General features: G+C 39.9%; 1 protein-coding gene across 1 annotated transcript; it reads left to right on the top strand.

The window, feature by feature from the left end:
- The first annotated feature begins 230 nt into the window (after positions 1-230).
- On the top strand, positions 231-1,046 carry LOC130980684 (uncharacterized). The gene is made up of 3 exons (XM_057904338.1): positions 231-503; positions 611-739; positions 855-1,046. Exons 1-3 carry the CDS (start codon positions 231-233, stop codon positions 1,044-1,046), a joined length of 594 nt encoding a protein of 197 aa, XP_057760321.1.
- Positions 1,047-12,400: the final 11,354 nt, after the last annotated feature.

Raw genomic sequence — 12,400 nt, 5'->3', positions numbered from 1 at the left:
CAGCCCTAACCCGAACCCCAATTCACCGAAAAGTCCAAGAGGAGGTTCTGCTACTACGTTGCAATTTGCAAGTTTAAGGTGAATTTTGAGTCCTTCTTCGTCTCTAAATCTTCTGCTTTTATTATTATTATTATCATCACTGTGATTGTTGTTATTTTTGTTCGGTTATCTGTATATATATATTCTGATTATTGCGATTGCAAAATGTATGAGTAGAAAAGGGAAATCAGATGGATTTGGACGATCTTATCGTGCATTTGGAGAAAGAGAAACAAGAGACTCTGGAGCAGCTCGCCAAACGGTCTTGTATCAGAGGCAATACCTCCTCCTCCGAAGAAGAAGAAGAGAAAGTTGTTGAGGATACGGCTGCCTCTGATGAAGAAGAAGAGGAGGAAGAGACAGAAGATGATACTGATTCCGATGAATATGAGTGGCTTCCGCCTAGACGTTTAATGACTGATGAAGAAATTCGTGAACATCGGAGGCAGGTTGCTGAAAGCAACGTACGCCTTCTGATCTCTCACAACACATTTAGTGATTTAACTATTTTGTTCTCGTGTTGTGTGATATAATGGTCTTGCTAGTTAGGGTTTCAATTTTGGCTTTCCAGGGATTTGATGTTGACTGGTTTGAAGGCATTCTACCTGGTTCAATTAAGCCCTATACGTTGACCGAAGCAAACCGCCTTCCATTGATAGAGTTTTCCAAGCAAGCTTTGGAAGTCTACAATGAGAGCAATGTAAATTGGTTCTATAATGGTTTTGATTCTAAGTTTAATCTATGTATGGTGATATTATGTGCTTAAATATTCTTCTAATTATATTATGCATGTGGATCTTTGCACTATTATGCAGAATACAAGTTTTATATTTGATAAGCTTATCAAATCAAATGCTCAATGTGTTGCTGGCAAAATGTTCTACATTACTTTTGTGGCGCAATTTGGCAATATACATGGAACCTTTCGTGCTAGGGTATGGAAAAAGATAATGAACGAAGGTTTGCAGGTTATGTCTTGCGAGAAGTATATTGAGGAGCATGTGTGAGTTTGTCAGGTATAAATGTTACCTGAGCTTTTTTGTTATGGTTTTGTTTGTTTAGACTAGTTAGATTAAACTAGTTAGATATATAGCACATAATCCCAATCACCTTTGGATCTTAATTTATGCCTAATGGTTTTGCCTTCTAAATATTCTGCCCAAAGTAGACATTGACTAATTCTCTATCTATCATCCATATATATGTGAATCGTGAATGTTCACATCTATTGATAGAATGTGTTTAGTTTGTATGCCATTAAGACTTATAAATTAATTTTTAGTTGATGTTCCTTGATAATGTATGATTGTTGACAAATGACAAATTAGAGATGTAATGAATTCAAATATTTCATATTCTTGTTGTACGTATTGAATTTAAGCATTTATCATTTGTGCCCAACTTCTGATGTTGTTCTTATGGTACTTATTTGCAATAAAGATTGTCTGAGGTGACAAGCATCTCCTTTAGTTTAATTTAATTTTATTATCCCGATTTGTATTTGTTGTGCTTCTCTTCTGATGTTCTGTTTATTTTGGGTTAGCTACACAATCCTTCTATGGTTAGTTTTCACTACAACATTTTTGAGCTATTGCAACATATGCTATAAACAACACTTAAAAAAATATTATTTAAAATAGTCAAAAGCAACACTTAAAATAATATTAATTCTGTTCTTAATATATATTTATATATATCCTAATTAAATGGTATGTTATAGTATAGTTAATTTTTAAAATCATGATGTTATAGATAAAAAAAGTAGTATACGTGATAAATTTTATGAAATGAATTATAATATTAAATAAATAATTAAAATAAATAAAATTTAAAATTATTAATTAATTAAAACATAAAAATAAATCTTAAAAGATTAAAATATATCAATACGATTTAGATTGTACTGTAATGAGTTTTTATGAAATTCTAAAATAAAATAAATCTTAAAGATAAAAATAAAAAAATTGTTATGAAAACAATAATTTTTTTATTTTATTTTAATAAAAAAATTAACATTAATAAAACACTAATTAAAAAAAAAACGTTGCTTAATAGATAAAGATATATTTTATGATTATTTTATGGTTTTTATTTAAAAGTATAATTTTATGTTAGTGTTAATTTTTTAAATATTAGTTTTTTTAAAAAATATAATTTATTGGCATTAATTGTTTGATGATGTTATCAATATATAATAAAAGTTCTATTAATAGAATACCTATTAGAAAATTGTGCCAACACACATTACAATATTGATAATCTAAAGGAGTTTCAAAACTCCAAACATAAGGGGAGTATTGTAACATCCACTACTTAACCTCCTATTTATACACGAGAAGACTTCTTTTTCAACTTTTAATCAATGTCATTCAACCTTGAGAAACTGAGCCGCCCATATATTAATGGGCATCCAACTCAGCTCTCATACTTATCACAACACTCTCCTTTGGATGCCCATTTAGGATTATTGCCTCGTTAAAACCTTACTAAAGAAAAATCCATTGGGAAAAAACTTTAGTGAAGAAAAAAGAGTACAATATCCTTTGTGATGGGGACTGCCTCATTAAAAACCTTGTTAATAAAAATCCAATGGGAAAAAAACCTGACGAAGAAAAAAAGAGTATAGTCTCCCCCTCTTGTTGACATCAGTTGATGTCTCGAAATTGGCGCATTCCAATCTCATGTACCAATCTTTCAAAGAAGGATTTTGGGAGTGACTTTGTAAATAAATCTGCCAGATATAATTGTCACTTGAGCGGATCTGTTGGACGTCAATAGTCCCTTGATTTTGAAGATCATGAGTGAAGAAGAATTTGGGAGAAATATGCTTTGTTCTATCACCTTTGATATATCTGCCTTTAAGTTGAGCAATACATGCTGTATTATCTTTAAACAGGACAGTTGGAGCTATCTTTTGATCGATCAGTCCACATGATGACAGAATATATTGAATCACATTCCTCAGCCAAAAACACTCGCGACTAGCTTCATGTATCGCTAGTATTTCAGCATGATTAGAGGAGGTTGCTGCTATCGTTTGTTTCGTGGGCCTCCATGATATAACTGTACCACCATATGTGAACAGGTATCCTGTTTGAGATCTCTCTTTGTGTGGATCAGACAAGTATCCAGCATCTGCATAGCCAACTAGTTGTGACTTGGATCCATAGGGATAAAATAATCTCATATCAACCGTTCCATGAAGATATCGAAAGATCTGTTTGATTCCACTCCATTGTCTTCTGATTGGAGAGGAACTATATCTTGCTACTAAATTTACTGCGAATGATATGTCAGGTCGCGTATTATTAGCAAGATACATTAGCGCTCCAATGGCACTAAGATATGGTACTTCAGGACCAAAGATATCTTCATTCTCTTCTTCAGGACGAAATTGATCATTTTTCACATCCAAAGATCTTACGATCATTGGGGTACTCAAGGGATGTGACTTACCCATATAAAATCATTTCAAGATTTTATCTGTGTATGTTGTTTGATGAATAAAGATCCCATTTTTTGTAGGCTCGATCTGTAGGCCGAGACAAAATTTAGTCTTTCCAAGATCTTTCATCTCAAACTCTTCTTTTAGAGTTTTTATAATTATTGGAATCTCTTCAAGAGTCCTGTTCCGAGGGTTACCTGAAACTGAAGGTCGATCTCGGACGAGATCTTCTATGCTGGTCGAAGCTGCAGAGTCCGAGCTGATGATGGTGGTCGGAGTCGCTGTGTCCGACTCGTTGGACTTGGTGATGATGCTGATCCTTCGTCCCCGGAGGGTGGGGGTACCTGCAAGGGACTCCGATGCTTAAGTTAGCAAGGGTATTAAGCAGGTATTGAGTAGAATCAGAGTATGAGTGATACCTGGGTGCTCCAGTGTATTTATAATGGCGTAGAATGACCTTCTTAGATAAGATAAGTTAGTTATCTTATCTTATCTTTATCTTCGAGCGAGGTCATCTTATCTTTAAGGGAACTGCCTTTATCTCTATAGTCTTGGGCCGCCCTTGGATTCGGGTCGTGTTCCTCTGCTTGGGCCCTTTTATTGGGCTTTCCTGTGACTTGGCCGAGCTCTTTAAAAAGAGGTCAGGTCATCCTGACCGGAAGAGGTCGGTCGCTTTGTCTGTAGAACATCCCGGGTCGGACACCTCGACCCAGGGTATGAACAGTGCCCCTGCTCGAGCTTGGTCTTTTATCTGGCAGTCGAGTCTTGGTTTTAGGACTTCGAGCCTTCTCGGTAAAGCCGAACTCGAGCATTTTGTCGCTTTATCTTCCGTAGAGATCTTTCTTGAATGCGGAGCATTTCTGTTCCGTTTCTTCTGAAAGCACGCGCTTTTGCCTTTTAGCGTTTTCCTTGGGAATGTGCGAGGTTTTTAATGCCCCCATTAATTTGTTCCGTTTCTCTTGATTTTTCTCTTTTCAAATTTTTGTATCCAAGAGACGGTTTTTCTTTCCCTGTAACTTCCCTTTTCTTTCGCCTTTTCCTGTTCTGTGCTTCTCGTCTCTCTGTAAAGTTTTGGCCTTCGCTTGGTGCTTCTACTTTGTGATCGATTCTCTGCTACTCGCTTTTCAAAGTTTTCTTCCTTCTTCCAGGTTGGTTTTTCTTTCTTCCTCACCTTTTTATTTCTGCTACTTTTGCTTTTGATCCTTTTGATGACGCCTTGATTTTGTATGCTTGGAAAGCTTGAACTTTTTTTTCTTCGTTCTTGTCTTTGGAATGCGATTCTCCAATAAAGTTTTAATTTTGCCTGAGTTGTTGTTGGAAAGCTTGCATCTTTTTGTACCACTATGCTTGACTGTCACTATGATGTATATTTTTCTTTCTGTATGCTTTCGGCTGGATTTCCTGGCTCTGGCTTCCTTTTAGGGTTGATTTCCGTACTGCCGTTTTGAAAAAGGTTATTCCTTTGATAACTTGTTTGCTTCGTTGATGATTTTGCTATACTGGTTGATGACTGCTCTTCAGTAGAGATGGTGGTTTTTGATGACTTTCTTTTGACTTTTCGCCTTTTTCTTCTCGGGACGCTAGTTTTGTTTGAAAAGATGATTTTATCTTTGTAGCTCTTTCACTCTGCTATTGCCTCCAAAGGATGCCCCTGGACCTTGGTGTGTGTCTTGGGGTTTTCCTTTTACTGTTTTTGTGTGCTTTAAGGTCGCGTTTGCTCGAGTTGCTTCCTTTTTGTCCAGACCTGTTTTTTGGGGTTGGTAACCCGTTTCCTTTTCTTTGTAGGATTAGTTGGCCATGTTGTCTCGCAAAAATATTGTTGAGGTGTCCTCTAAGGTACCTGAGGGGATGTCCAAGTGGTTGGACTCCCTGGTGTTGCTGTGTGTATCCCTAGCTAATGCAGAATTCTGCACGGAGCTTAGGAAACACCATCGGATCTATAGTAGCGAGAATCAAGAACGCAATTATGAGTTGGTGGAACCTGATTCTGATGACAGGGTCTGCTTTCCTACTTCGACCCAAGGAGAGCATCCTTTCTTTTATGCTTACGATTTCTTCTTTAGCTAGATGGGAATTACCCTTCCTTTTACTTCCTTTGAGACCGACCTGTTGTGGTCTTGCAACGTGGCCCCTCTCAGCTTCATCCGAACTCTTGGAGCTTTATCAAGATCTTTCAGATGGTTTGTCATGAGTTTGGAATTAAACCCTCTTTAACCCTTTTTCTGTATTTCTTTGTGTTGACCAAGCCTGAGACTACCAAAAACAAAGCTTCTTGGATTTCTTTTAGGTCGGCCCAGGGACATAAAGTCTTCTCCATGTATGATGAGTCTTTCTGTGATTTTAAGAATTATTTTTTCAAGATCCAAGCTGTTGAAGGAGCTCGTCTTTTCTTCCTGGATGAGAATGGTAAGCCTCGTTTTCCTTTAGAGTGGCAGAAGAATGTAGTTGTGTCTAGGTATACCTGGGAGATGTTAGACGAGGTCGAGCAGACCTTTGTTGCTGCTTTAGAGGACATTTGGGGGGAGCCTCCTCATCTTGAGACCAAGAAATTTCTAGGGGATCCGTCCTTGATTCGTGCTGTTCTGGGTATTTTATAAACTGTATTCCCATGTCTTTTGTTCTCTGCTTTCTTTTCTGGGTATTCACAAGTTGTTTGTGTTTTTCCTATTTTTCAGAGATGTCGAAGAATAATGATTCACTGAAGGCCTTTAAGAAGGCGAGGAAGGCTACCGCAGCTCAGAACATCCCGGCAAAGGTGGTCGGGGAAGGGTCTTCCCAAGTTTTATCGAAACCGTCCGTCCCGAGCTCTCCTGGGCCGAGGAGGATGATCCCGACTCCCCGGGTTCGTTTGTTCGACCCACCTCAGCCTTCAGTGGGTACCTCTGCTCCTCCAGTTGCTCCTCCTCCAAAAAGACCTCGGACTGTCGAGCCGTTTAATCTTGGTGCGCCCGATTTTGATGCTGTTGGGTTTGTAGACCAACAAATTGCTCCCTATGGTGTGATGCCTACCGACGATGTATCCATTCTTCATCATCTAGAGTTTATTACTCGGAGTGGTGTTACTCTGGCGCACATGGGGGCGGCTTTGTACCGAACTGCTCAAGATCTTCCTATTCATGCTACCAAGGCTTTTATGGAGGAGGCGAAATCAGAATTTGACCGAATTAAGGGTTTGAAGGAGGAGCACGAGGTGGAAGTGGCCAAGCTGAAAAAAGAGCTAAAGGGGGAAAAAGCCCGGGCTGTTGGTCTGGCGGCTGCTGCGCAACTGGCCGAGGATACGGCTCAAAAGCCCAAGGATAGCTTTGTTGCTACTTATAAAGAGGTAATGGAGCTCAGGAGTAGGTTGGAGTCTGCTCAGGCCGATTATTCTGAACTTCAAAGTCATCTCGTAGGTAGTGTTACTGCGGCTTATGAGAATTTGAAAGAGCAATTCCAAGTTCTTGCGCCAGATCTCGACCTTTCTCTTATTAGTTGGATAATATTGTTAGGGATGGTAAGATTGTCCCTGACGACCCCGATGATGATGATGATGATGCCGTCCCTCCTCCAGTTACTTCTGTCAAAGCCTCTGTTGTCCCGTCTTCCTCAACCTCGGCAGTTGAAGCTACTCAGCCGGAATCTGATCCAGACGTCCAGATTTTGAACCGGGATGACGGGACAGTGGACGCAGTTCCCCTTCAGACTTGCCCTCCTTCTCCCCAAGATGCTGCTACTGGGAAGCCTTTGGATCCTCGATAATTTTTCTGATATGTTTGTGTATAGCCCGGTTTTTGTGGGCTTTGGAACTCTTTATTTTTGTAAGTTTGTGATCTCTGACTTTGGATTCTCCAGTTGCTACTTTAGCAACTTTATTTTGAAAAATAAAATAGTTTCTTTTGCTCTTGGGGTTGGCTTCAAGCGACCTCTTGAGTCTTTGTTTTATGGTAACTGCCTTGTTTTTGTGATATGCTTGCTTGCAGCTTTCTTTAGCATTTACCTGGAATCTTCAGAGTGTTTTTTATCCGACCTCTTTTGATTGCCTTTGTGCTCCTCGTTTTTGCCTTAGTGGAAGCATCCGTTTAAGGCTAGCTGTTTGTTTAAGTATTCTTTTGATAGAATACTTTTTTGATTGACTTTGGCGAGGTTGAGGTCTATCGGGTCAAGTTATCTCCCCTCTGTTGGTTGATTCTCTCAGTTAATCTTTCTTGAGTTATTTCTAGTAGCCCCTTGGGATTACTTTTTATAACTTTTTGTAGTTTTAACCCGACTTCTTCATGTTGTCCCTGTTCTGTTACTAGGTGATCCTTTTTCTTAGATCTTGTTCAGATCTCTTTTGAGGCTTTACCTTTTGTAACTTTATCTTTTTTGGGCCGACTTTGTCATGTCGGACTTCGTCGAGTTACTTGATACTCCTCTTTCTTGGACCTTGTTCAGGTCTCTTTCAGGGATTATCTTTTGTAACTTTATCTTTCTAGGCCGACTTCATCAGGTCGGGCCCTGTCGAGTTGACTTGATAATCCTCTTTTTTTGGACCTTGTTCAGGTCTCTTTTAAAGATTATCTTTGTGGCTTTACATCTTGGACCAACTTTGTCATGTCGGATCCTATCGAGTTACTTGGTAATCCTCTTTCTTGGACCTGGTTCGGGTCTCTTTCAGGGATCACCTTTTGTAACTTTTATCTTCCCGAGCCAGCTTTGTTACGTCGGATCCTATCGAGTTACTTGATAATCCTCTTTCTTGGGCCTTGTTTATGTCTCTTTCAGGGATTATCTTTGTAGCTTTACATCTTGGACCGACTTTGTCATGTCGGATCCTGTCGAGTTACTTGGTAATCCTCTTTCTTGGACCTGGTTCGGGTCTCTTTCAGGGATCACCTTTTGTAACTTTTATCTTCCCGGGCCGACTTTGTTACATCGGACCCTGTCGAGTTACTTGATAATCCTCTTTCTTGGACCTTGTTTAGGTCTCTTTCAGGGATTATATTTTGTAACTTTTTGTAGGAGTCCGACTTCATCATGTCGGGCTCTTCGAAGTTATAGTAATCCTCTTTTATAGGGTTGGCCAGACCTCTTTCCAGGGCTTTACTTATAACTTGGTTTGTTGGGGCTGGTCCGACTTTAGGTGTCGGCCAGCCTTTAAGCTATTTTATAGCAATCCATTTTATTAGGACCTCGTTAGGTCCTTTCTATGGATCACTTTCTATAGCTTCTTGTATTATTCTATTTTTATCGTGATCGCACAGTGAATTTGGTTTTCACTTTCTGTCGATCTGTAGCTTTATAATCGGGCGATGATTATTTTTAGAATAATACGAGTTGAACGTTTGTAGAAAATCTGAAAAAGTTTTATTAAGAGAAATGGAAATATATACATGCGGGGGTTAGTTTGTAGGTCTTGGGCCTGACACCTCGTTAAAAAACCTTTTCAGGAAAAAGAGTGTGCCTTGTCCCAAGATCCCTTATCCTCCCTAACTATAGTACCTTCTTAAGTTGCAGGCGTGCCATGACCTTGGCAGCTCTCGCCCGTCGAGTTCGAAAAGCCTGTAGTAGCCCTTCCCTAGTACTTCTATGACTCGGTAGGGTCCTTTCCAATTTGCAGCCAGTTTTCCTTCTCCAGGTCGAGTTGTTCCAATGTCATTTCGGATTAGAATGAGGTCATTCTCCATGAAGGTCCGCTGTATTACTTTTTGATTGTATCTGGAAGCCATTCGTCGCTTCAATGCTTCTTCCCTTATCCGAGCTCTTTCTCGGACTTCTGGGAGTAATTCGAGCTCTTTCCTTTGAAGTTGGGAATTGGCGTCTTCACTATAGTAGATCACTCTGGGGGATCTTTCTTCAATCTCTACTGGGATCATAGCCTCCATCCCGTAGGCTAATCGGAAAGGTGACTCCTTTGTCGTGGAATGTGGAGTCGTTTGATATGCCCATAGGACTTGTGGGAGCTCTTCAGCTCAGGCTCCCTTTGCATCTTGTAATCTCCATTTTAACCCTGCTAATATAACTTTGTTAACAGCTTCAGCTTGCCCATTGGCTTGTGGGTGCTCAATAGAGGTGAATTGTTGTTTTATATTCAGGTCGGCCGCTAGTTTTCTGAAGCCTGCGTCTGTGAACTGGGTACCATTGTCTGTAGTGATGGAGAATGGAACTCCGAACCTTGTGACGATATTTCAATATAGGAATTTCTGACTTCTTTGAGCTGTGGCATTGGCTAGGGGTTCTGCCTCAATCCATTTTGTGAAGTAGTCTATTCCTACTATGAGGAATTTGACTTGTCCTGATCCTTGGAGAAAGGGTCCGATGAGATCGAGTCCCCATTTTGCGAATGGCCATGGTGAGGTTACGCTGATGAGTTCCTCGGGCGGAGCGGTGTGGAAGTTGGCATGCTTCTGACATGGCGAACATGTCTTTACGAAATCTATGGCTTCTTTTTGTAGGGTTGGCCAATAGAATTCGGCCCGTAGTACTTTTTTGGCGAGTGCTTGTGCTCCGAGGTGATTGCCACAAATGCCAATGTGTACTTCTTCTAAGATATCCTTAGTATTGTAAGTCGGCACGCATTTTAGCAATGGTTTTGAAATCCCTCTTTTGTATAAAGTGTTATTTATGATGGTATAGTATTGTGCTTCCCGTTTTAACCTTTTTGCCTCTTTCTCATTTGTAGGGAGGGCCTCCGTTGTGAGGTAATTAATTATGGGGGTCATCCATCCCTGATCGTGACTTGTTATGGCTAGGACCTTTTCTTCTTCCGAGATTAATGGCTTCTGTAGAATTTCTTGGATAAGGCTTCTATTGTTACCTCCTGGTTTGGTGCTGGCTAGTTTTGAGAGTGCATCAGCTCGGGCATTCTGTTCTCGGGGTATGTGTCGAATCTCATGCTCTCCGAGTTGTCCGAGCTATTCCCGAGTTTTGTCCAGGTACTTTTTCATAGTGGGATCCTTGGCTTGGTAGCTGCCTGTTATTTATGAAGTGACTACCTGTGAATCGCTGAAGATGATAAGTTTTTGAGCTCTGACCTCCCTAGCCAGCTTCAAACCTGCTAGTAGTGCCTCATATTCCGCTTGATTATTCGAGGCGGGGAACCCAAATTTGAGGGAGAGTTCGATCTGGGTCCCCTGGTCGCTTTCGATTATTACGCCTGCACCACTTCCCATTTTATTTGAGGATCCGTCCACGTATAGATTCCATTTTGTGGGGACTTCCGGTGTGTCGGTAAAATCCGCAATGAAGTCGGCCAGGTATTGAGATTTGATGGCCGTCCGAGTTTCCTATTGAAGGTCAAATTCGGACAACTCGACTGCCCATTGCAAGATTCTGCCTGCCAAGTCTGTTTTCTGTAAGATTCCTTTTATGGGCTGGTTGGTCCGAATTTTAATGGTGTGAAACTGGAAATATGGGCGAAGTCGTCGAGATGTTACTATGAGAGCGTAAGCGAATTTTTCTATTTTTTGGTAGTTCAACTCGGATCCTTGTAATGCTTTGCTGATAAAGTATATGGGTTGTTGCCCATTGTTGTCTTCTCGGACCAGTGTTGAGGCTATTGCCCGATTTTCCACTGCGAGGTACAAGATGAGTGGTTCCCCTTTCCGTGTCTGACTCAATATAGGTGGCTGACGTTAGATTTTTGCTAGTAAAGAATTTATAAAAATATTCGCGTTGTAGATATAGCTTCTAAACTAATAGAAATCTCTTCGTACAAACGTTTTGGTTGTCACAAGTAACAAACCCCTTTAAAATTGATAACCGAGTATTTAAACCTCGGGTCGTCTTCTCAAGGAATTGCAGGGAAGTATGTTCTTATTATTGGTTATGAAAAAGGTAAAATTGGGGGTTAGGAATTAAGGAAGAAGTATAACAAGTAATTTAAATGACAATTAAAATAAATAAACAACTGTAAAGCAAACTTTTGGCAAGGTATGAGAAATTGGAAGTCCAGACTTAGTTATTCTTATCACTAATAATGAAAGTTGAATCTTAATTCCACTTAGTTAACCTTTGCTAAAGCAAAGGAAAGTCAATGGACTAATTAGTTGACCTTCGAATCCTATTTATTTCCTAAGAAAAGGTTGGGATTATTGAAGTTCAGTTCAATTAGCAAAGATAACAGTTATCAATTATGTTGAGCTAAGATAACTCCTGAGTTACTGATTTCTCAACCAAGACCAAAAGGAAAAGAAATTAAATCTATTGGAATAAAATATCTCAGAGTGGGAATAATCAATAGCATAAACAAAAGAAAGCAATATTAAACTGAAATACCTCAAATATCATTAAATAGGGAAATCATCATGAACGTGGCATAAGCCAAATAGGCAACATAACTAATATAAGCATTCAAGTATCTGAAAATAAGAAATAAATGTAAAGTAAAAGAACATTGAACCTGAAATCGAGAGTCACTCCTAAAACTAAGAGAAGTCCTAAATCCTAATTTCTAAAAACCGTACCTAAATCCTAAGAGAGAGGAGAGAACCTCTCTTTCTAAAAACTACATCTAAAACTAAAATTGTGAATTATGAGAGCCTGATTATGAATGGATGCATTCCCTCACTTTATAGCCTCTAATCTGTGTGTTCTGGGCTGAAAACTGGGTCAAAAACAGCCCAGAAATCACTCCCATCGCTTTCTGGTCCGTACAGGTCACGGAGGAGTGACGCGGAGGCGTCGTCCATGCGTTAGCGTGGGTTGTGTTTCTGCCAGGTCACGCGGCCGCGTGATCCATGCGTTCGCGTCACCTGGCATCGGGGCAGCTATGGTAAATTATATATCGTTGCGAAGCCCCGAACGTTAGCTTTCCAACGCAACTAGAACCATCTCATTTGGATCTCTGTAGCTCTAGTTATGGTCATTTGAGTGCGAAGAGATCAGGCTGGACAGCTTAGCAATTTCTTCAACTTCTTGTATTCCTTCCACTTTTGCATGCTTCCTTTCCATCCTCTG

Source organism: Arachis stenosperma, chromosome 5 (genome assembly GCF_014773155.1).
Source record: "Arachis stenosperma cultivar V10309 chromosome 5, arast.V10309.gnm1.PFL2, whole genome shotgun sequence".
Taxonomy (NCBI): domain Eukaryota; kingdom Viridiplantae; phylum Streptophyta; class Magnoliopsida; order Fabales; family Fabaceae; genus Arachis; species Arachis stenosperma.
Note: the sequence above shows the minus strand (reverse complement) of the source record. Positions and strands in the feature narration are given on the sequence as shown.